This window comes from Cydia pomonella, chromosome 5 (genome assembly GCF_033807575.1).
Source record: "Cydia pomonella isolate Wapato2018A chromosome 5, ilCydPomo1, whole genome shotgun sequence".
Lineage (NCBI taxonomy): Eukaryota > Metazoa > Arthropoda > Insecta > Lepidoptera > Tortricidae > Cydia > Cydia pomonella.
In genome coordinates this window covers 17,204,180-17,230,649 of record NC_084707.1, presented here as the reverse complement: position 1 = coordinate 17,230,649, position 26,470 = coordinate 17,204,180, and the positions used below count along the sequence as shown (strand labels likewise).

Genomic DNA, 26,470 nt, shown 5'->3' with positions numbered 1-26,470 from the left:
TCCGAATTTGTTTTCACCAGAGTCTGATCCACAACAAGCTTGCTGGTAGTGACATTGTAATTGATGGTGGGTTCCTTCTACATCGAATGGTTTTGCACACGCCCGGAGACGTAGTTCTGCAAATGGCTTCTTGTCTGATCTTTTACCGTAAAAGTTGTACTTGCTTGCCATAGAGTCAGACAATGCAACTTTCATAACTCTAGATACTTTATTATTAATGCCCTGTCCACGAAGGCTCTTGAAGTAGGCTACCTGTAAATATTTCTTATTACAAAAACATTCACAAACTTAACTATACTGCAGATCTTAAAATAACGGGTTGGTATTTCTCTGAAATGGTATAAAAACCAATTTGTCTGTGTACAATTCGTTGAGTGTCAATTTTTTGTACTATTTGGTACCTGACATCGAAAAATTTGTACAACTTAACTTAAAATCTCTAAATATTGAAAATAAAGTGGTCAGCCATTCTGACGTCAGGTTGATAGGACCAAGTCCAGTTCCCCCTAGTTGTAGGGGTTATATCGATAGAATCCAACTTTTGACAAAGATTTAGTACCTAATTTGTACCTTTCATAATTATTCTTCTTATTGGGCATTTTACACAATTAATAAAAATAAATTTAAAGAATAATACTTTCAAAGTGTTAGGGTTAGCGTTCTTCATGACTATTCCAAATTTCAAATCGATAGCTTAAGTAGTTCTCGAGATATTTATCAATGTGACAGACGGACGGACGGACGGACAGACAGAGTGGCACCATAAGGGTTCCTTTAGTACTTTTATGGTAAGGAACCCTAAAAAGGTACTAAAACTTGGAGTAACATTCGTTATAAATATATGGTCCTGTCATCCTGATACTCGCTAAGAAACACATAGGTATTAAAACTTGGGTATTAAATTAAAAAACGTACTAGTTTGTACTTCATAAATAGTAGATTCGGCAGTTATGACTCCTGCTTCCTAAAAACACGGGACTAGCCGGGTCCACACAGCGACCATAACCACGAGGCAATATCCTCGCGCGTATGCTCGCTCTGTGTGGACCCGGCTACTTACGACGTTACGAGGCTATGCCGGTTATTATACCTATCCGGTACGCTTGTAGTTTCGATGATACTATCGCATTGACAAACTTAAAACTTACCACGTTAGCATGGTTTTCTTGTGACGTTAATAATTTTTCCACAATTTCCAACTCCTCCGAAGTTTTGATGGGAAATTTGAACTCTGGTTTTAAATCCAACCTTGTATGTTTTTCTCGCAAAATCGAGATGATTATATCATTCTGGGCTTTTATGTGGGTCAGTAGTGACACCACTGTATCTTGCAAACCTGAAAGACAGTTATGTTAATGTAATAATGTATTAGTGATGGGTCGCAGGTAAGATACCGAATGTATGTATGTATAAATAATATAGCGGCAAAGTATTAACGTTCTACCAGCCGTGAACAACAAGCGTGTCTTAACCTTTTTGACGCCAATGATGGATATATACATCATTATACGCGTCGCAGCGACGCGTCGCTGAGCTCGACTTCATGTCGCTGGCTTCGTGTAGCCGCGTTCGAATGCTATTTCATAGAAATACATAGAAACCAGTCAGTGACGCGGCGACATGAAGTCGAGATCAGCGACGCGTAGTTGTGTTTCAACTTGTACCTTTACCTACCTTTTAATCCTTGACCGCACGATGGCGTTGCTGGCACGTCGCTGCCGAGATTCGGTGGTTGTTCTTTTCGCGACCAAGGACTACGTATGCGTGAAACCGGAGTTAGCCGCCCCTCGCCGTCTTCTGTTAAATCTGACAAGTCAAAAATATTAACAATACAAAAATTTTCCGGTACCTACCTATCAATAAATAAAGATGAATATACGTCATTTCTAAAAATCGTCCTAGTAGCTGGTTTGATAGTGCACAAAAACCCTGCACTTTGTGACTATGCGCTGAAACTTGGTACAGTCGATTCTTAGCTGGTAGATCCAGACCGGGAGGGACATGCTTCTGCAGCAACAGGCAAATCCATCCATGTAGGTTCCCAGTTGTTATTGACCTTCGTGCAACCCCAAGTAGACAGACAGGGCAGACTTTTGAACCAGCTAAGAATCAACGATGCCAAGTTTCAGCGCATAGTCACAAAGTGCAAGGTTCCCATACAACGGCGTGCAATATCAAACCAGCTATAGCTGTTTACTCTGTAGAAATGAACATAGGAATGAACACCACACACATATTACACATACATGAACATGAAAATCAAACCACCGCAGATGGTTAAACATTGATATCTTACCTTGCAGGACACTGTTTGTCAAGACAGGAAGCCCGTCAACTACATTCAGCAATGAGAGGGTTTCTGTTGGCAAAAAACATTAACATAATATGTATTATATTTATTTTCTATGAGTATTAATAATACAATGCACGCTTAGACCGACTTACCCAGTCCAAAATAAAAAAAACCGGTCAAGTGAGAGTTCGTTTAACTCGCGCACCGAGGGTTCCGTACAAACTTTCAATTATCTCATGTAAAAATACAAAAGACTTAATGACCAGAAGTATACTAAGTATAATTGTGTACAGCGTCATCTATCGGCAAATTCGCTAATTAATTTGCGGGACCTGTGTACATATGTTGTTTTTTTTCTTTATCATTCGAACCGATTTCAATTTTTTTTGTTTTATTTGAAAAAAAGGTGTTTTTTGTGTAATCTCATACGAATTTCAAGTATAATTAACACCAGCAAAGGAGGTTAAATTGCAAATTAAATTTCGAAAGGTTTTTTGATAGTGACAAAAAAGTTTTCAAGATATAGGCATGATTATATTTTTTCTGCCCTCTGGGCGGAAAGCGTCAACTTTGCTCCCGCTGCGCTAAACGAAGTTGCCGCTTTCCGCCTCCGTCGAGCAGAAAAATAGTATGCGCACTACGGGAGGAAACGTAGGACATTCCATCCCGCGTGTTTGCCACCCTCGCCTTCGGCTCAGGTGACAATTTGTTTTACATTTCCCTTCATTAATGATTATTTTTCACTATGAAAAAATTAATCAAATTTTTTTTTTGAAATGTACATTTAAGATCTTTGAAACGATACCCCACTAGACCTAGTAATTTGAAATTTTGTCCTCTCTTCATATGGGGCATTTTTCATATTGAATAAAAATAAAATAGAAAAATAACACTTTCAATGTGTTTGGGTTAGCATTATTGATGACTATAATATTCCAAATCGATAGCGATGTGACAAACAGACAGACAGACGGACGGACGGACGGACAGAGTTGCACCATAAGGGTTCCTTTTGTACCTTTTTGGTACGACACCCTAAAAAATAAATCACCTGTGGTTATGTCGCCGCGAAATAAACTACCCGTCCCTTTGTAATTAATACAGTTAGAATAAGATGGGTAGTCTATCTAGCGGCGACATACTCTCGCGCCAATCATGTGCTAGGCTTACTGGTAAGAATAATATTCTATTAGGTATGTATTAATTATGATTTACTTACTTTCTGGTGTTGAAGGAGCTTCCCGGGAATCTCGGGTAATGTTTGGCTGAGCCTGACGGGTATCTGTACAAACCATAACATATTATTTTTGAGAGTTCTTTGTAATATCATACTTCTATATAAAAAAAAAACTACACAAAATATATCTATTTACTCTTGATATTAAAGGGTCCATACCAGAAAAGGAAAAACCTTCCATCTGTCTCTCCATGCCAAAACAGTGTTCTAACAAAAAGATAAATTTGACTAGAAGAAACACTTAATGGATATAACAGAGTAAGCAGTAAGCAGCTAGCTATATATATTGACCAAAATAAGTTTTTGTCAAAAATTTCATTTTTAGGGTTCCGTAGCCAAATGGCAAAAAACGGAACCCTTATAGATTCGTCATGTCCGTCTGTGTGTCCGATTATGTCACAGCCACTTTTTTCCGAAACTATAAGAGCTATACTGTTCAAACTTGATAAGTAGATGTATTCTATGAACCGCATTAAGATGTTTACACAAAAATAGAAAAAAAAAAAACAATAAATTTTGGGGGTTCCCCATACTTAGAATTGTGATAACAGATACATTGAAAATAATATTTAATTTGTATGAAAAAGAGAAAATCTGAAGATTTCATAATTTTTTAAAGTTGCTGAACAAATGTTGATCAGTTTGAGGAGTTACAATAATATGGTTTAATTATTTTCTAATGTTATAGGAAGCACCTGATATATCATATATTATATTTGCATGAGAACCATGGGACAAAAATACATTAAATAAACTGGCTGAAAGTTGTTTGATTATGAGAAAGCAGCAACATAAAATGGCAGTTATGAAGTAAATTCTGACACTTTGCACACCTATGAAGTTGCTAAACTGAATATTGACAATATAAACCTTAGAAAAAAATGCTACTCTTACTATTCTGACACATGCAACAAGTATCTACAGCATCATAATTGTTCAATGTGGCGGGACTTAATTCATAAATAATAATGGCCCGTTGGCTATAACCTCAACTTACCTCTATAGTAAGCAGCAGCAGCTGTTTTGTTCAAGATTTTTTTCTTAATTGGTGGTGGCGTTATGTGACCGTCATCTTCATCGCTTGTGGAAATATATCTGTTATTTCTTTTCCGCTTAAAATTTGGTTCTTCTTCTGCTTCAGTCTGTAAGTCTGATGTCTCCTCGACCAGTTTCAGTTTTCTTTTGGCTTTATCTATATCGTCTTTACATGCAAATAAAATAAAAAATACACACAACATGCAAAAATAATAAATGAACACAACATAATGCATCCCTCAGTCAATTAAAACAAGGTTATTGGTAAATATGTAGGATGGAGTAGGAACAGGGTAGTAAGTGGTTAGTAGTACAGTCAATTATCCATTTACCTGGACACTACAGAAGTTATGTTAATACAGACACAATGCAAGGTAAAATTATCCCAAAAATGCTGCTACTTGTCTCAGCAATAGGTTTATGAAAATGACCATAAGCTGTCCATCCATATTAATATTATAAGTGTGAAAGCAACTCTATCTTTCTGTCTCTTTGTCTGTGTATCGCTAAACTAATCGAAAATATTTTTTTTACCCGGTAATAAGTTTTACCCGGAACTTCACTAAATTATTGCTATACTGTTTGTAATTAAGATTACTGCTGAATATGTAAACTTACAAGATACTATAACAAATCCGAATAAATCCATAACACTGCTGTGACAATGACATTACCTACAGTAACGTAACATATTTTACTCAATATACCAACAAGAATACTGCCTATATGTAGGTGTTGGTTTTTGTCCGGCACTAGTTTTCGTCCACTTGACGAAATTTGAATATAAACGTACTTTGCTGCACAAATTTGTACGTACCTATTGCAATCATTAATGTCAAAACAATATATCAATCTATTTACATACAATTATATGTCGCAAATAGAAAATTAAAAATCAATTACATTAATTGATAATCTGTACGGAAATTAACGCAATGACTCTACATATTTTATCTTCGAAAAACTGAACTATCACAGAAAACGGAAACTTCCACCAACATTAGTAAGCTCTCGGTAAATCAAGAAATATTGCATCCAGATACCATACCTCTAAGTACGTGACTTACCAATAGCAAAATCCACGTGGTTCTTAAAATAAATATATACGTACCAGTCTCACAAAAAACTCTTTGGATGAAGTATCGTTTCCATTTCTCATCCGGTGTTTTGGTATCCGCCAACACCTTTTCAAAAGCTTTAGATCCCTTGACGGGTGGCCAAAATACCTCCCGACGCCTTGGCGTAATCCACTGATTCTTTACAATGGATATTGATCCGCCGTCTTGATCACTGAATTGTATCACTGAGTATGTACTCATCACTGAGTATGTGTTTATCATGTGATAAAACTAAAATATACCTTTAAGAGTCTCGAATTGCACAGCACCCACGGACGCGATACAACACAACAGACCGGGCAAACGGAAAAGGAGGGAAACGATACATGACACATGACACTTCAATCAAAATGTCAGAATTTCGTTCCGTTCCAACTTCTGATGTTTCTAAAAATAACAATTTTAAGCTTGTTTTGGTGTTATTAATTATAAAATCTATAAAAAAAATACTGTATAACAACTTTAGAGTTACCGAAACAAACGGAAATGTTTTTTTTACTTTATAAATATTTTACAATGCAAGATTGACAAATTGGTATCAAGAAACGAAACGCGTTATTTTGTCGGTTACATACGTCTTGATAGTAACCCCAAATAGACGTCAATAGAACGTCAATTTTGTGACTAAAATGGTACGTCCTACTAACAGAGACCCCAAATAGATGTAAATTTCTATAAGAAGTTACTACGCTAATATTAAGAATTACGTTTAGTGAAACAGGGCAATAGCCGCGAAAATCGACGTTCGTCAATTGCGGGCATTTTTCTCTGTCACTCTAATGACGTCTTAGTGAGAGTAAAAGAGAAAGATCCCCTCAATTTGCGAATTTCGTTTTTCGCGGTAGGCCTGCACGTCTTTGACTCGTTGTTCGAAAATTAATAACGTTGTTGTGACGCCGCTGCGGCGGGGCGTAGCGGCGCTGCAATCGCTGTTTCAACACGGCAGTGTTGCCAAGTCTCTTGTTTTGACAAAAGATTCCCCAATTACCATTATATTACAACCCCAATTAGACGTCAGTGACACGTCAATTTAATGACTTAAGAAGGTACGTCCTGATAGTGACCCCGTACAGACGTCAGTAGAACGGCAATTTTGTGACTAAAAAGGTACGTCCTTATAGTGACCCCAAATACACGTCAGTGAAGCGTCCATTTTGTGACTAAGCTGGTATGTCCTGATAGTGACCCCAAATAAACGTCAATTTTAAAACAAAGAAAGTACGTCGTATTAGTGACCCCAAATAGACGTCAGTAAAACGTCAAATTTGTGACTAAAAAGGTACGTCCTGATAGTGATCCCAAATAGACGTCTGTGAAGCGTAATTTTTGTGACAAAAAAGTACGTCCTGATAGCGACCCCAAATAGACGTCAGTAAAACGTCAATTTTGTGACTAAAAAGGTACGTCCCGATAGTGACCCCAAATAGACGTCAGTGGAACGTCAATTTTGTGTCAAAGAAAGTACGTCCTGATAGTGACCTCAAATAGACGTACGTCAAACGTCAATTTTGTGATAAAAAAAGTACGTCCTGATAGTGTCCCCAAATAGACGTCAGTAAAACATCAAATCTGTGACTAAAAAGGTACGTCCTGATAGTGACCCCAAATAGACGTCAGTAAAACGTCAAATTTGTGACTAAAAAGGTACGTCCTTGTAGTGACCCCATATAGACGTCAGTGAAACGTCAATTTTGTGACAAAGAAAGTACGTCCTGATAGTGACCCCAAATAGACGTCAGTGAAACGTCAATTTTGTGACTAAGAAAGTACGTCCTGATAGTGTCCCCAAATAGACGTCAGTAAAACGTCAAATTTGTGACTAAAAAGGTACGTCCTGATAGTGACCCCAAATAGACGTCAGTAAAACGTCAAATTTGTGACTAAAAAGGTACGTCCTGATAGTGACCCCATATAGACGTCAGTGAAACGTCAATTTTGTGACAAAGAAAGTACGTCCTGATAGTGACCCCAAATAGACGTCAGTGAAACGTCAATTTTGTGTCCAAAATGGTACGTCCTAATAATGACCTTAAATAGACGTCAGTGAAACGTCTACTCTCGACGAATAGAGTACTGACCTTGTTATGACCTATAAATGACGTCAATTGTGCGTCACTGACGTCAGTTTGCTACCTGGGTAGTGATGTCCTATAGGAATGAAGTCGGCGCTGACAAATTTTATAAATTATTTCTACGCGTTGTAATGGCATTTCATATTAAGTTTAGATTTGCCCTCCTTTAGGTACTTATTACTCTTGAAATGATGTTCAAAACAATTTCTGTAAACAGCATCTGGTTCACCTTTTCTTATCAAGTTATTAGAAAAAACGTTCAGTGACATCGCGGTTATTATTACGATTTGTCGAACGAACCAGTAAAGGTGTTTTGTGGGTGATTGTTTTTAAATAGATACCTACCTACCTATGTACATATATATGATAAGTATATACCTTCGACTTAGTCCTTCATGCAATGTTTTTCCGTTAACAGATAGGTAGAGTCCGTCTAAGAAACTAACTTTAACCAAATGGAATAGAACAAAGGAGAAACTGACATTTTATAAACGTCATAGAAATTTGACATTATTGATGATATTGTTGCACTTTGTCATTCTAAATGGCATACAGGGTTAGCTTGGTTCGACTCTAGTAGCGTAATTTAAACGGCTTTTTCTGACCAAGTCGAGGCAATCTCCTAATGCTATAATTATCGAACAAAGAAAATCATGAAATCATGCCCACCATAATAAATCTTTAAAATAATAGTGAAGTCGTTGTTGTGTTTGTAATATATGTGTCATGAATATATTGTACGTGTTATTTATGTTATATCTACGCGTGTTTACTGATAAAAGTAATTACATGGTAATATTCTTGTTCAAATTTAAATAAATGTTAAAGTAAGTAACTTAGGTAAATGTTTATTAGAAACAAAGCAAATAAATATCATAGGGAAGTTGTTAACCGTTTTTATTCCATAATGAAATCACATAATGAAAGTCTTGCCCGGGATGCCTAATTCAACTATAAATGTCAGAAATTAACCTTTAGGTAAGTTACGTATGTTTTAGTATCTGTCTCTGTTTAGCATTTAAAATATAATAGCAGTACCCCTAGTGTAACTTTGATCGACATCATAACGTGACGAACGCGTTTGCGTTAAGTCTCATTTTGTATAGGATTTTGAGGTTCCAAAACGTCCCGCTTGGCGCGCTCTTTCGAAATCCAATACAAAATGAGACTAAACGCAAACGCGTACGTCACGTTTGGAAATCGAATTTATTTACACTAGGGGTACAGGAAATAACATCACTAGACGTACGGAAAGAAGGTGTATGCGGCGCAGTTTTCAACGTCAACGCTCAAAAAGAAAGGCAGTCTATCCTAATGTTTCTAAAACGTTCGTACGTTAAACTATAAATACGAGTACAAGCACACAGCGCGGCGGGCCGCAACCATCTGGCGATGGCATCGTTGCCCCCACCGGCCGCCATTATCCGCTCCTCCTAGCGGCCCTCCCACCGCCCCACCGCAATTAGACCTATCTGGCCCTTTCACCGACCCATACATTTCCTTACGGCCCGAATATTAAAGATTAATATCGCGCAGCAATGTGCCGAGGGGCCTCGGGTGGGTTGTGCGACCACATCCCCTCAGAGCGATTCGTGTCGTCGCCTACATCGTACGTGACGCTACAGCTAAGATACCTTTCACGAATTGTAAACAGTAGACAGTTTTTGTAGCCGTACGAGTACTTACTTATTATTGTTGTAGACTACTTCGTATGGAATGCTGTATTATGTCAAGCTATTATCATGCGATGTTGCAGTTTATAATCTATGGTAAAATGTATTTTTATATTTTGCACTACAATATATTAGATTATTTAAAAAAAAGACCGCATAGGTATATGTAGGTACCAGCCTATCTACCTAAAAAAAAATATTATTATAATTAATAAAAAATAATATTTTTTATTTATTTATATTATATTTTTCCGTCTATGTAATTAACTCGCTATCTGGTAAATGTCCTAGAGAATTTATTGTCCCTATACAAATTTCAACTAGTTATTTGGTGTACTTACCCTTATTTTATCGCCTAATTTTTTAACGAATTTTGTTTTAACAAAAATTTTTCATAGAAAAATCGAACCCCACATTTTTGTTACTACTTATTAATTTTGTTTCTTCGGTTAATAATTTCATAGAAACATACTTTATTAAAATTCAAAATATTTATTGAAAGGTTTTAAATAAAATTAAGTACTAACTGTAGATTTTTTATCCATTGAGTGTTATTTGTACGACACTACAGTTCACAGAATATTGTATTCAACTATACTTCACTAAATCACCTTTCACCTAGTATTCACCTAAATGAAACAACTTCAAGTATACATTTTTAGAAAAACTACTTTTTAACTTAATTAAAATTTCGAATATTTATTAAAATATTATGAATTTTAATAAAATACTAACTGTATTATTACTATACACAGTATATATTTTCTTCCTACTATTATTTTGCACAAGTACCTTTCACCTATTCCTTCAAATTGAACAGAGAATCAAAAAACGATAAATGATTTCTTATTTTGTACCACAATTTTAAAATAAAATATAGACATTCTAATTTTGTTTCAATCAATATTGACAAAATGACCTCTAAGACATAGAATAGAAGCAAGCAAAGTGGGCTAGGTTAGGTTAGAACTGTGACCTCCAAGACAACGAAGTGTTGCCAGTAAAGTAGGTTAGGTTAGAACTGTGCCCCCAAAGTCAACGAACTGCTACCAGAAAAGTGGGTTAGGTTAGAACTGCGACCCTCAAAACAGCGAACTGTTGCCAGAAAAGTGGGTTAGGTTAGGTTATAACTGCGATCCACTAAAATAAATACATTTCAGAATAGTACCCGAATAGAATAGTATACCCGCAATTTTCAAACTAACCAACTACCCTCCGTACTTTTTACAATTTGGTATGCGTTCCGATACACGACGTTGCAATGATTTTCGGCCAAACAAAAATATGTGTGAAGAATAATTTTATAATGTTATTCTATGAATTTAATGTTCGTCTAAATAACTGTGCTGTATCTTTAATGTTGGTAAACCGTATTTATAAGACACAAATGTTCTAAATATCGATGTTTCTGTGAAATGAAATTACATGAAAAAAGTATCCTTAGAACAAAATTATTTTTTATTTAATTACTTATGTGAAATGTAACTATTTCAAACTAAAATTATTTTAATTAAATATTCTACGTAAATATTATTTTACATTATGAAATTATTGGAAAAAAAATATGTGAAACAAAAATCTAGGGAAAAATTGGCGATAAAACAAAGGTAAACCTATTTATTTAATCAAACTTTACGCCACGGCGGATTTAATGCCACAAAACTTATAAAAAATCCTACAAAAGAGACCTTGTTAAATTGTCAAATCATAAACTAGGTACTTTCTACGTTGTTCATTTCCATCAAGACAAATAATTCCATAACCTATATTTGTGGTCCGCGATGACCGTCGATGACGGTGGCTTAGGTGGTAATTCATTAGTAGGTATCTACCTAATCATTAGGCGCGGGTCACGCCCGTGGGCATGTCCTATCAAAACATCGGGCGTGAGCTCGCTTTTAATACATATAAGTTAACCCAATATTTTAATAACTATTAATGTGCAATCGGAAAGCACAATAAGTTGGGAATTGCTTTTATGAAAATGAAAATATTTTATTGGTTTTTGTTAATGTTGTTACAATAAGTAGGTATAGATTGGGATCTTATTTTAAGCAACAAATATGCTTGTGACAGAAAACCCCGCTCTTCCAAAAAGCAAGCATGAATAGAATAAATACTGATTCGTATAAGTAGGTATCAAATTATTATTAATACGGAGAGATTTTACTAACACCCGTATTTACATTTTGTGTAAAACACTATCTTGAGAAAATGCCCTGAAATGACAGATTTTAAAATTAATTATGGCGTAAAATTCATGAAATTTTAATTAAAATTTTACACATGTATCAGTAAATCTCGTAATAAATCATAACCAGACAGCTAGATCTTAATTAGTATTAGGCAAGCGTTCACATTGGAACAATCAACGCTACCAAGGCTCAGCCATGAATCGACACTTTTGCCGCCATTAAAACAATTTCATAACGAGACAGTCGAATTAATTAACTTATGGACGTTAATTATCTCATCAGAGAGTCGAGAACAATTCAGTTATTTAATAACAAAAGGGCGTATACGTATAAAATACTTACGCTGTTATGTCCTTTAGGAAGGCCGCTACAATTTGCCGGTAAGCTTATCGGCGCGTCACATCTCGACGAGGCCAATTAATTACTACAATGTAATGAGAAATCACCGACACTATTATTATAATTGATAGCGTGGATTGTAATTAATGGGAGCCCGGCCCATGGGCGCGGGCTAATGCCTAATGGCAGAAGTCGGACGTCGGAGACAACAGCTAAGATTGTATCGATTGTTTCTTATTTGACTCAGATTATCTAACTAGACAGTAGACATTTATTTGGCAAGAAAACCTATAATTAAATCCCTTATTCATACAAATTATACATTAAATTTGTTTTATCTCTTTCTTATAAATACTTAAGTGATAATAACAGATTAACACAAACGATCAAGATAGCTGATTGAAGCTTGTAGCGCGTTTATGAATAACGCCGTCATGTTCCTATTTAATGTTAGGTACCTACACGTCTTCCTTGAAGTTTTGTGGACCTCCACAAAACTTCAAGGAAGTCGTGTAGGTATGAAACTAATAATTTATTTGACCAATTGTTGCAGTTTATTTATTTTTAATTCCATATGTCCTGGCAAACAAGCATAGTCCTAGTCCTGTCGGTACTTACATGCAACCAATATTATAGTTGGATTTCCAGTAAGTAGACATGAGAATTTTGAGTAAAATGACAATGTTACCTCTTTCCATCGGCTTGTGTAATTTTGAAATTGAGTACGTCGCTTTAAAGCTCTTGAATGAAAACCACCTTAGCCAATTTAGGTGTGACTTGCTTCCGAAGGTGCGACTATAATATTACCTAATATGTACGGTTACCTTTTCTTAAGAAATCATAACAACACAAATTGTTAAGAGTGTTTCAGTTTAAATTACCTTAAACGATACGGCGGTCAATTTTAGGTAGGCACACACATATCAGTTTGAAGGTTTGAACTATACAAAATAAATCCGCAAGCCTGTCTAAACGGCCCGATTGTGATAAGCTACTTAAGTGTAATGACGTGGCCGATTCTCGGCATTAACGTGGTCGTGAGTGGTGCGACAGCTGCTCTCATGTGAATTAGCTGATTTGCATAATTTTGGCCTAACTCGGAAAGTTAGGGAAGTGGTTTGCTTTTGTCTCTCTTATCATATAAAATTTGTAAAGCTCTGGTATTTATTTCATGTATCAATCCTGTTCAGTGAATTAGCTGCAAGGTTAATGGACCTGTTTGAGCACCTCATTATTTTATTTATAAACGTAAAAAGTGACCAAGTCTACCGTATACCAATCAAGACCAAGTTAGTGTATGATATCTATTTCAGTTTATATTTGATATACCTAATCATATAAGTGTGACTTGACTACTTAAAACACAAATAAAAAAATATATCCTAAAATAATTTGATTTGTTCCCTAGTTCGACTATTAACACATTGAGTACCGGGAACCCGCTCGGTGGGTTCTCTATTCGTAGTCGCTTTCCTCTACAAAGCGGGAAAACGCTGAAATCGAATACGAGCGGAGCGCTACGAAAATGTTGGTAGCGAATGTGTTGATAGTAACTGACGAAGGAACTATAGGATCATGTCTCCCTCCGAAGGAAATAAAAAATAAGTTAACATGAATAAGTTAAAAAAATCTGATGTTTTTAACCCGTCTAAAAATACGTTTTTTATTTATTTAAGTATCTTAAGAGATAGTCACCATGGTAATAAACAAAAGATTGAAAACTCTTTGAACTCCTCTCTGAAATGTTACTTGTCAAAAAAGCTCTATCAAAATCCTATTGTTTCCCAGATCGTCCTAAACTCGATGCACCGGTACCAGCCCCGCATCCACCTCGTGAAGGTGCGCGACGGCGGCGGCCCCATCACGGACCTGGCGCGCGAGCAGCACCGCACCTTCGTCTTCCCAGAGACGGTGTTCACCGCCGTCACGGCCTACCAGAACCAGCTTATCACCAAGCTCAAGATCGACTCTAATCCCTTCGCAAAAGGCTTCAGGGATTCTTCGAGGCTTACAGACTTTGATAGGTGAGTTAATCCGACTCTATCGTTATTCTGTCACACCATTATCAAATGTGTCTTTGTCAACCCGTAGGCGCTTATAACAACAGAAATTACTTGCTAGAATCTGTTAAAGGGTTCAGAGAATTTTCAAGGATTTCGTAATCCGTACTTTGATTGAGTCTCCTAACCCGATCCTACACCCGCAACTGTGCAGTAATGAATATGTCTTACAAAACAAAAGTACCTAATTTGTACAAAACTGTAAAAGTGACGGACTTGTCCGTGTCAGACCCACGTGTTCTCAAAAGTGGACCGAATCGATGCTCCGCCGCTCAAGGCAACTTTGATAAATTGGCAGGTTATTAGCAACAGTTGAAAGGCATTAGGTCGGCCGCTCTGCAATTTGCGCGGCGAGCGGCTTTAACATGAATAAAAGATTAAAAACTCCACCTTAAAACATAAAAGTCTTAAGTACCACCTGTACCACTAAGCATTGCTATAACATAAACCCAATCGGTTCTCAGTTACGTGTTCTTCGCCTGATTGCGACTGATACGCGGTTGAATGCTGATCGCGGCGCCGATTTAGGGATGCGCGTTGTTACACGCCGTATCTGCTTAATCGACTTTCAAAATAATCGATATCTACTTATACCTATCTATTGGGTTTTGTTTTTAATTTAGTCAGGTACACGGCATACAGGGAGCAAAACGATGTTTCATAGCTTATAGGAAACGTTCGTTGGTTAATTTTATGCGTAAGATAATGTCAACTCTCAATTAACCTTGGAGTTTCATGTACCTATTGTATAGTGTTGAATGCAAATAAAGAAATGAATGAAGAACAATTGACATTACCGTCTCGAAAGTCGGACGTTGCTTAGAAGTCATCTTTGAAACAAGTCATTTCACAGCTATTTGTTAAAGAGCGTTAAAAAAATTCTGACACAGAACATCCCTGATAACGTAAACGGATTTTTTGGTTCGTTTTTCCCTGAATATTTTTACAATCTAAATAAATTTTATAAAAGACAGGTAAGTATCTAAATCAACAGTCACAATCTTAAGCCATTACCGTTACTTTGTTATATTCCTATTACATCACGTTGTAACTAATATAAATAAGTAAGATTATTACTACGAATAGAGTAGCAACAACCCAGTGTTACACTAAGAAAGTGGAGCGATACCGTGGCGTGGGAAGCGATCGCGCATTGTGTTCGATCTGATTATTAGAGAGCGCGCGGTTATCGACACAAAAAGCTCTATTCCGCACAAGAAAGCATAATCAGAACTGACATTTGTAAAAGTTATCATTACGTTGCTGATAGTTAGGTACATGAACGTTTTCTGAAAAAAGTACTATCTACTTCAGGTCCTACATCGATTGTTAAAATACCAGGGACGTTACCTAATTGTGTATTTTATGCCAGTAACTGCCAACGCCCGATAAAATTGTACGTTTTGGTTGAAAATGACACATTTACAGCATGTTTCGAGAAGTTTTCGTGATTAAGTCGAAGACTGGCGATGGCCGAGGCGAGAATTTGCCGGGAGGCAGCGAACGGGCGTTCCCATGAGGCGACCAGCGACCACTACTATAGAACATTTTTATACGGCTCTAACAACCAACATTTTGTTTCTTTAAAGACTGTTGTTCCTAATAGTTATCAACAAAAATCACTTTTGTTTTACTCTTCATATGTTAAATACCTAAGAAAAAGAAAGCGTCAACACCAACAGGTACTAAGGCACCTAACCAGCAATTACAAAACGGAATGAAACCTACCTCGCTTCCAGCAAAGGAAATTTGAAGTTTTTATTGTAGTCTGCTAGAAAGTCAATTCTAAAGCACTCTTCTGTTCTTCTTTCTTTTTCTTCGTCTTTTTTTAGGGTCGGCAACGCGCTTTTAATACCTTTGGTGTTGCAGGCGTCCATAGGCTACGGTAACTGCTTACCATCAGGCGGGCCGTATGCTTGTTTGCCACCGACGTGGTATTAAAAAAAGAGACACTGCAAGCTAACATGTTGCATCGGGGAAATAATCCTAACATCACATGTAGGTATATTAGGTGCAGACGCGCGAAGTGGGTGCGAGAGCCAATAGTAGGCTCGTGCGGCGTGTAGAGCTCACGTCAACGGCGGCCCGCGGCTCGCGGCGGCGCGTAATCACAGGGCGCGCGGCTCATTATGCCCTAAACGACAAATTAAAGCGCATTTCTATTATCTCCCATCGGTGTGATGTGCACAAACCGGTCCACGTGTATTACTGACGGTACAGAATCCAACGCTCAGCCAATCCAGTATAACTATCATCTGGAGTTCTGCTATAACTGTGTGTATTCGAAGAGCGCGCTTGTAGTGGTTGATATGAGCGGGGAAGCAAATGGAATAAGATACCACCGGTTATCCTGCGAACAGCCTGCTGAATTATGCAAAAATAATTATCTTTCCACATTTAAACTGCATAGAAGGTCGTTTAAGTAAAACGCAAGAACGTATAATTTTCTCGCATCTTGGAAAACATAAAGTTTTAACGGTTATGTCCTCGCTAAGTACTTCGTTATGTATTGTCTTTAAAAGTAAATGATTTTCTATAGGTAGTAATATTGTTCAGTTGAAGATTTTATGGTTAATTGTTTATCACCATGCAATTAGCAAAACTGTTAAATAATAACAGTTACACAATGACGTTCCCGTCGCTCTGATTATATGCAGCATACATATTTAAGTAAATTAAAGTTACGTGCGAATGCATTGACTCGTAAATAAACAGAGTTTTTGAAGAGATAATGATTTACGGTACGCTAAAGGTTACCTATAACTAAAAGCAAGAAATGTCACCATGCATATATTTTACCTATTTATTTTGAACTTCAATAGCAAAATCACGCTGATTAAGCAATTTAACTACTTATAATTTAAGCACTTAAAGGTTACAACTCTGTTATACATTTGAGTAAAAGCATTTATATAATTGCGGTCTAAAATGAATATTCTCACGCCTGGACAATAGTCATGTACTTACAGATTATCCGAGGACATTGTTCACTCCGATACACCTAATGGCGATCGCAAGTATCATACCTCTACAATAGTGTCAGCATGATCAGCACAATTACCGGGCATCATTATCTAATCTTCGACGCGACACGACACTCCGTGACTACCGATTTGTATTAATTGATAGAGCGGCGATGAGCGGCGGTGATTGAAGGCTAATTCCAGATGTTATCGCGCAATTACCGCTCGGCCGAGCTACTGCGCGTACCCACGCTTTCACACTTACTAAGATACCTACCTCTACCTTTATTATACTCCTATGGAATGCTACTCATGAACTTAGCCTCTAAAGAATTATTTGAAGGGGTTATGGCATTTTACGAAGTCAAAAACCGGCGAAGATTCGCTTATTAAATCATAATTCATTCCTATTGCAATCATAATGAATCTATTGTTGACAATAACTTACGAGTTTTTTTCGCCTTCAGTATACTACATAAAAGCTGTGTTTTTTTAGCGAACGCTTAAGACTTGGAATGAACGAAAACAGCAAACGAGCAGACGAGCCGCCTGATGATATCAGCAAAATATTATTATTATTGTTATTTATTTATTATTCACAAATCATTTTGTTCTCGAGTATAAACTCCTCGCGTAATGTGACTTCTACGTTCGTAACAATTGTGTCAGAAGAGCTCAGAATTAAACTGGTTTACTTGGGGCGCTGCGTATGACAACGTTTTGTAGAGGTAAAACAAAAGCCCGCTCCCACATGTGTACGATGTGTGTACGGTGGCAGGCTGGCAGCAGATTGAAAGCCGAATAATTAAAGGCTCGTATCAGATGAACTTGCTCGATGTGTGCTACTGTGCACTCATTCTATTACGGTGCAACGATTACTCTTCATTTAACTTTCTTCTCGTTTTTTAGAAAGTCTTCGTCAGTTTTTTATACCTGCGTTTATGCATTGTGTGAGTTGCTTCCGTTTTACACGATACATTTTTTCTTAGCATTTCAATAAACGCGTTTTAAATCTGTAATTAGCTTTTACTACATATTTTTTTACAATAATACCTGTTGCTCCGAATCTAGTAGTAATTGTAGGTACGTGTTAAACAGCGATGGCAGGATACGTATCGCGTGGGTAGTGATCTACGAGTATCTCCATCCTCACTGTCACGTCCCTCTTTCTTGACGCAATGATTGAAGGTGAAGGAGCATTATACCTACTACTAGTCTAATAATTTTCCCAAATCTCGAAGTCGATCGAGGTTTTCCGATTCTACTTATATATTATATAATAATGAGGTCACATTAAAATTAAGGTGGTGATGGACTTATGTTTATCTTTTTGTAACGCGTAAGGGTTGCTATTCTATTCATATATTTATTTATTATGACGAAGCTTCCAACTTCTGATGCCTTACGATGGAACTGGATACCGCATCGGCAAGCATCGCTCAAAGGCGCCATTTCCCAGCTATAAATCTACCGCAGTCAAATTATAATGACAAATATAAATGTTTAAAACAACTGGCCTAGCCTTAATGACTTCCTTCGCTGACGTCCGAAATCGTCAGACAATAAGTGTGATGGATTGCCATTGTATGAGAACGTGTGGGATTTTCAATTATTACTCTTTCAATCTCGCATCTCACTCAATGCTACCACAGTAAAATCGACCTTTTACGAATAGCAATAAAATTCACATTACAAGAAGCCGCGTGCAAGAGATACAAGCTTTAGCAGTGGATGTCGCGAGGTGGTCGAGAACATTAATTAATAGGCCACGCCCCGCGCTCAATCAGGGCCGATATTTAGCGAGAAGCGAGTCGATACTTATGCGCCAAAGCACCTCTTCGTTAATTGCGCGCGATTCACTTACGTAGGTGTCGGCACTACGTAGACTCTTTAATGATGCGCATCCAAGATATTAGGCAAGCTACGGAAAATATTATATGTTATTTGAGGCAGGACATCTAACAAACAGAAAGACACCGTAACGACAACCGCAAGATATTCGGTGGTGGTCCACGTTCTACCGTTAACTCTTCGAACGATTTAATACATATCGCTTTAGCGAAATGTTTGAACGGGCTAAGACTGTTTAAGTATGCCCTTTTTGGAAATAATTTGGTGCCTTGTGTAGGTACAGCTGCTTGAAAAGCATCGATAGTATCGTTTTCCATGATTCAAATACCTACTAAGTAAGTATCATATCCCTTCATTTAAGTACCTAAACCTAGCTGACTAGCAGTGAGCAGTTTAGCAGTGAAATTTATAAGATATTTGCATTATTATTTATGGACACTGTAGCTCCGATAGCAAACGCAATCCAACCAGTAATAATGCATCTATGCAATACAAAGTAGCGGCTAGCACCTGTGTTATTTTCTTTGCCGACCCGCCCACATTACACTTAATATAGGCAGTAAGTAGGCATCTAATAACAAAGAGCACTGTCAATAGAAAATAACTTAATTACATCAACTCGACCGGCAACTTAATTTGCACTTAAGGTATTGTTTATGTTCTTGTGTTGTTCTTACTGTAAAGTATATACCTCAATTATTGTCACTTATTCCATAATAGTTTAATAGGATATAGATAAGAAATTCGCTAATTCGCAAGTAGGTAATAGGTGCAATAAATTATTCAAAAAGATTCTCATAGTAATACTCATTTGGTATTCGCGCTCGTAATGTATATACATCGATAAGAGGCCCGAGACGAGATATCGATAAAGTCTTGGGCCGTCCCTAGCGGCGGCCTCTAAGAGCGCCGCCCTGTAATTTGCCGCCGGAGAGTGTTGGCTATTACTGCTGATACCGAGATCATAATAAATACGCCATTAACGCCCCCACGGCACCCGAAACGACATAACCACCGACATGGCAGCTTTAGGAACTCCGCGCGCTAACACCGCCTTACGACCTTTCTACATATCACATTTGAAAACGTGTAAATTTTGTAACATTACGACTGATTCCTATGTGTTAGTTAAAAATTAACCAATTTATTCCACCTTAAAATTAATCGCAGTTTTGTAGCCCACGATCGTAATCAGGCCGAGATGTCCATTACGCAGCTTTCATGAACTTTGTAAATGTTGATTTAAATACTGCCAACATTTTAACACGCCGTAACAAATTATTTAACTGTTAAGCAATTTTTTTCAAGTTATTGAAACGGCACCAAAAGCAAATTGCGATATAAGCACAGCAAAATGACCTGTTAATTTAGTCGGTATTTTGGTAAATTACACACTTAACTCTGTGCTGTAATCAAAATTTTATGTCGCATGTTACCGCTGTGTGAAATGATTAGGACGGTGGAGTTCCACGTGAAAGTTAATGTACGGTTTCGGTAACACCAGTGCTATTAGGGAACTATTAGTTTTTATGTTAGAAATTAGGCGCGTAAAAAATCTATATTTCGGTTGGCGTGTGTGGGCAACCTACCTGTTTTAATTCCCGGGCCGGCGCCTGAGGCTGCGGCGCATCGGTGATAGATTAAATTCGACACGGCATCTCATGATGTCATGCCAATTTTGAGTCTCACCTCGAGCCCGGCGTGTCGTCACGCTCATTTGCCGCTCGAAAGCATCCCAACACCTCCTGTTATTAATGACTCCACGACACCGCGCGCGCACGATACCGTCGTAGATCTTTAAGGAGTTACGAAGTTCGATTTCCATTGAGCGGGCGTGAAGGATGGATTATTGCACGCTTGTGAGTGCGCTAGTTGAATAGTTCTGTGAGTGGCGAAAATAGCGAATTCGCGCGAACGCGTGCGGCGGCACAAGTCCGGGAACCGATAAAGGGCGCTCTCGCCGCCATAAAGGGCTGACGAGCTCGGCGCGCCTCGTTAACGCGCTCCACAAACATAAATCGCTTCGACGAAACAATTTCTAGCAATATAGAATTATAAAAATGGAATGAATATGAACTATTTATATTCAAAGTCCAAAAAGGATTTTTTTTAACTATAAAGCATGCACGCAGTGATTTTGCTAATGATCAGTAGGCCTTGGCGCGACAGTATCTCGCGGCGAGATATACTACCCTGCTTTTTCTTACTAACTTAATTAAAGGGAGACGGGTATTCTATCTCGCCGCGAGATACTGTCGCGCTAATCGTGTGCTAGCCCGGCTGGGTCATCTTAAACGTGGGCCAATGTATGTATTCATATATGTAGCTTAATATTACAAAAACTTGTCATAGTAGGTATCTGTTAAAGCAATAAAAGCAAATTATGGTCTGACAAATGTAGGAAATTATAAATAATAAGCAGTAAAAGCGTTGTTACCTATAAACAAAAAATATGTTGTTTTGTTTGAAAAGTATTAATGTATAATGAGCAGTTTTATTACAAAGAGCATATTAAAGGCGGCCACGTGGCCCGGCGAATATTTCTCCGAAGTGAGTTTTATCGACCACGGGCCGCTGAAAGCCAACGATCAAGCAACGCGCAAACGTACGCGTTCGCGGAACCCGCGCCGCAAGCTCGCTGGGACTTGATCTATCGAGGAAGCTATTTTTACTGTTAGGGCTTCCCTCTTATCATTCTTAGAAAATGAACATACTTGAAATATTAAGAAGTTCCCCTGGTTATGTAGGTTTAAGAGGGTAACTTGGGAGGGGGGGGGGGGGGGGGGTAACTTGTTTGAATTTTGACAAAGATTTCATGACACTTAACACTCCACAACTGCAGACCCCAGGAACCCTTAAGCTGTGCATTGTGAATGATTGTGCAGATAAGCAAGTATCTGAATGGAGTATGATTGTTTTTCCCCAGAGATCCGATGGAGCTGATGCTGATGGAGCAGCAGCTGCTGCGGTCGCCGCTGCGGCTGTACGCGGGCGGCGCGGGCGGCGCGGCGGGCGACGAGGAGGCGGAGAAGCGCGCGGCGTGGGCGCGCACGCCGCCCGCGCTGCAGCTGCTGGCGCTGGGCGGGCGCGGATGGCCGGCCGCCTGGCCGCAGCCGCTGGCGCTGCCGCCCGACCTGTGGATGCAGAAGCCGCCGGCGCCGCTCCGCTACTGCCCCTACCCTCCGCCGGCGCACGCGGCGCCCTCCGTGAGGCCCGACCACGCGCCCTCCCCGAGGCATCCCCTGTGAATCTTGTGCCGACTTTCCTGAGACATTCCAAAAGACGATCTGCGATGTGCGAGTAGACTAAACACTATCGAAAATGTGCTGTGAGGACTTATATAAACACTTAAATCTACACGTAGTACCTACTTAATAGTGATTTATAGTTATGAGTATCAGAGTATCGTTAAGAAAGTAATTACATGGTTCCTACCGGAAAAGATTTAACTTGTATTGTTAATATAGATCAGATTCTAACATTAGTTACCTGATAGGTACTTATCCGATTATCGTATTATTTAACATGAGGATAGTCTTTCGAATTATCTATGTTTTGTTGTTTCTTCTAACCTCTCGAATCACCACGGAGTAGATAATCAGGTCAGCAAAGAGCCTCAAAGTTAAATTTAATTTTATATAAGTTCTAGGTCGTTTAATGCTGGCTCATATTTAGCCCGTGTGTGGCATTCAAGGGCTTAGCTATAAATAAACTCATCACGAAAACTTTGAACCAAAGAGCATTATAATTTGAATGCAATTTTGTAAACAATAAAATAACTATTTGTAGAACTAGCGACTAGACTCCTCATTATTATCTATGGAAATTATGAAGAAGTTATATAACATTCCAATAAGATTTTAGCATAATATTTAGAAGTCAACGGGCTTGATAATATCATAACTTCACTGTATGGAATTTGTAAAAGCAAATAGATGTTTCAACAGGTGGAACAGATATGATTAAACGAAACTGTCATTAGCATATGAGTTTCCTAAAATGTTGGTGTAAGTGAATTATACATATGTAATTTTATGTACAGAATTATTTTTTTATATCATATTGCTTATGTAGTTACTATACGAGTTACGGTCGTAATCTGCAAATAAGTACCATTTATTTTTGTCAGAACAGCACTACTATTCTGTTTGGACTGAGACAGAATATACGCCCTACCCTACAACATTTCCATCCTCACCACTAAGATGGTTGGCAGTCCTCAACTGTTCGTTTCTCCAGAAACCTTACACAGCTAAACTGTGGAATGAAATGTCGCCTGCGGTATTTCCGGACCGGTACGACCTTCAAACCTTCAAGAAAAGAGCGTACTCCTACCTTAAAGGCCGGTAACGCACTTACAACCCCTCTGGTGTTGCAGGTGTCCATGGGCGGCGGTAATCGCTTACCATCAGGTGATCCGTCTGCTCGTTTGCCTCCTGTATCATAAAAAAATACTCCTTGGTCAGTGAATAATCTTGCTGTTATGTTCAAATTTTAAGTGGTTGCTACCAGGGTCCTGTTTTATATAAAATGTTAGTTAGCTTTTAAAGTTTTATATTACAATTTTTAGTCCTAATAGTTATTTTCTGCGTCTATTTCTATAGAGCTACTAATTAAAAGTTGACATGTTTAAACTATACTAATAAATTTCCTTACAAAATATAATTCACTTACATCACATCGTGTATTCGCATGTAAAATATAGAAGATATGTAGGTATTTATATTCCATTAGTATTGTACCTTATGAAGATGTATGTATTGTATAGCGATTGATTAAATTATTTTTGTAGGATAAGCACTGTACATATGGAGATCACTTAGATGTTTGTATTGATAAGAAGTTATGGAAGCGTTTTAGTGGGGACTGCGTCGCTCACATTGTACGAGCACCTAGAATCACTTGACATAAACCGAATATTATTTATGATTATTGTTTTATAACCAGAATACGTAAAGTCAAGGTATTAAATATCGACACGGAAAATCTACCAAAAATATGTACACACTACTTTTATGTATAGGCAATAAGGTCGTGTATACACATTTTTGGCGCTTTGTGCCGATATTTAATACGAATGTACCTGGTTTGTGTCTAAAGAGTTATTGCGTAATTTAGTTTTTTGGTTGCAATAGGTATAGCGAGCGCATTTTATTTAATTTTTTTTAAACTAATGTTCTATGAACTTACATATTGGTTGGAGATATGATGTCTACTTATAATGTCTTAATTCTTGATCGACCATTATAGCAATATCACCAGGAAAGTCACTGACAATCTAAGTTATTAATTATGTCGTAATGCTATGCGCCACTGGTAAATCAAGTGTAAAAGTGTAAAAATATTAAAATAGAAAATATTTACTACACAAAACTTTTGCACGCAAGACAAATACTGGCCTGTATAGATTGCTGTGAAGTTTATTGTTAAAGACATAAATAGGTATTTAACATGTTGAGTGCACTGCTCTTGTAGGCGTTCAATGCTGCAATGTGATATGATTCTGATTTAAATATTTTACATTTTTGAGCTCTAACATTATTTGAGTAGTAGAAAAACGTTTGTTATTCTAGTATAAACCATACCTGATTATTTTGATAAAGGTCCAAAACAAATCAAATTGTATCTTACCTACTACAAAATGTATTAAAAAAAAAACAATAATTGTAAGGAACAGAGAACCAGATTAAAAGTCCGGACTGGAATAATCCACAATTTGTACCTACATCTGTTTTACAATTTGCTGAAGTATTATTTCAATCACAATTGTGAAATATTTCTCTACACGTGTGTCCCGTCAAATAAATAGAATACTCTGAAAAAGTTCAAAAAACATTTTAAATTCCTACAAAATTCTACTCGCAAAACCAGAGTTTTTTCAGTGTTAGCCATACTCGTGAAAAAATACATGTAAGTATTATTTCTTAATATTAGCGGCATACCGAACATATGCATCAATACTACGAGTATATTGAGAAATATCCTATAATGTTTTGAGAATGCACTTTTGATATTAATTTAGAACACTGTCTCGAATCTAACATCAACCTTAGATTCGAAACCCTTGTAAATTAACATCTACATGCAATGCAAAAATTGACTATTAGAGGACTGTTATATATAGTTAGATTAGGTATTTAGTACCTACTTAATCTAGTAAAAACAATAGCTAGGTTTCCCCTACAGTTTTGCATCGCAATAACTTTGAAACCTAAACCTGCATCTGCATAATACAATCGGTGTTACAAAACACATTAAATACAATGTAGCTATGCACACGAGTTGATATCGTAACATTTGTGTCGATGTGACATTTAGAGGCATACATTTCCCAAGCTTTTATTGATGATTTAGATTGTGATCGAAATTTCAACTTTCGGCGCCTGATGTAAAGCACTTATTGCTATGCAGTAAAATTTATTGTGAGCTTTTCAATGTAAACTTAATATCTTTGTTTAACCTTTTAAACGCCACTTGTTAAACCCAAGAACGTCATGCACACGCCAATATCTCTGGCATAAACTAGCAAATGTAAATTTAATCGTACTGGGAACGTTTGTAGGTTACCTTTGACAATGTATGCACTACAGGCACTACTCCTTATGACGCTTTTACGGGTTCTTGGAGTTCAAAGGGTTAAAAGTGCCGTGTGATAGTGCTCTCAGTTGGAAAGGTAACTGGTCATTTTAATTCTATAGGGTATTGGTACTTATGTATAACTCTTATAGGGGAGACCGAGGTGAGTTAAAACAGGTAGTTTGAAACAACGACAATTTTTAAATACCTATAAATTTCATCGAGCTAGAAAAACACATGTTTAGCGACATCCCACCGTCCGCTGGTCCCTCAATATGATTGTATCCTTGCCTCAAGATGATTATAAACACCGCAAAATTGACGTTGCCTCAACTTAGGTACTTCCGTTTAAACTCACCTCGGTGTCCCCAATACTCTGCATCTTTAGGTTTATTTCTTTAGTTTTATTTGAATACCGAAAGATACAGAGTATAGGTAAGTAATCACAGACATGAACAAAGAAAAAAAATTATATTTTAACGTCATAGAAATCTTAAGCAGCATTAATAAATCCAAACTACATAATTATAGACCCAGCTACTACTAAAAAGCTTGATACTAAAATGATCATCTACTTTTGAGGCTGACTGTTTAATTGATACTTATTATATTCTCTGATTAAAGTTGTGGGTCTGTATATTTAAAAAGAGGCTTTAGAGCAATTGAAACCTTTGTCAATATTAAATAAACTAGTATATTTGTTATCTTAGCGACAAATAGCCTGAGGTCCCTTTTTATTATACCAAACAACACCAAAAAAAGGTGCACTGAATGTGAGCGCGCAAGATAGCGACATATCAGGGCTCGGCCCTATGTGCTAATAAACTAAAACTAATTCTATTGTTGTTTTATTTTTGACTATTTCTTAGTGTAGGTATATAAAAAGGAGTATAAACATACCTGCTAAGTATTATTTATGATGGTCAAGTGTAAAAATATAAAGATAAAGATAAAATACATTATTTACAAACATGTACGACATGTACAGGCAACAAAAACAGAAGAACAGAGCATTAAGTGCGCATCACGAAATGGACCCAACTCAGCATAATAAGCCA

General features: G+C 37.4%; 2 protein-coding genes across 2 annotated transcripts in view; one reads left to right on the top strand and one right to left on the bottom strand.

Annotated features, from left to right (window-relative positions):
* Positions 1–26,250, top strand: part of LOC133517869 (T-box transcription factor TBX20-like) — a 104,047-nt gene extending 77,797 nt beyond the window's left edge. The window contains exons 5-6 of the mRNA XM_061851327.1: positions 13,751–13,986; positions 21,763–26,250. Coding sequence (XP_061707311.1) covers positions 13,751–13,986; positions 21,763–22,084 — 558 coding nt within the window. The 3' untranslated portion in view covers positions 22,085–26,250. The remainder of the gene's footprint in view (positions 1–13,750; positions 13,987–21,762) is intronic.
* On the bottom strand, positions 1,017–5,919 carry LOC133517871 (uncharacterized). The gene is made up of 6 exons (XM_061851328.1): positions 5,677–5,919; positions 4,528–4,731; positions 3,513–3,575; positions 2,297–2,359; positions 1,675–1,806; positions 1,017–1,336 (listed from the first exon to the last, which is right to left on the bottom strand). The coding sequence occupies exons 1-6, from the start codon at positions 5,903–5,905 to the stop codon at positions 1,065–1,067; spliced, it is 963 nt and encodes a 320-aa protein (XP_061707312.1). The 5' UTR covers positions 5,906–5,919; the 3' UTR covers positions 1,017–1,064.
* Positions 26,251–26,470: the final 220 nt, after the last annotated feature.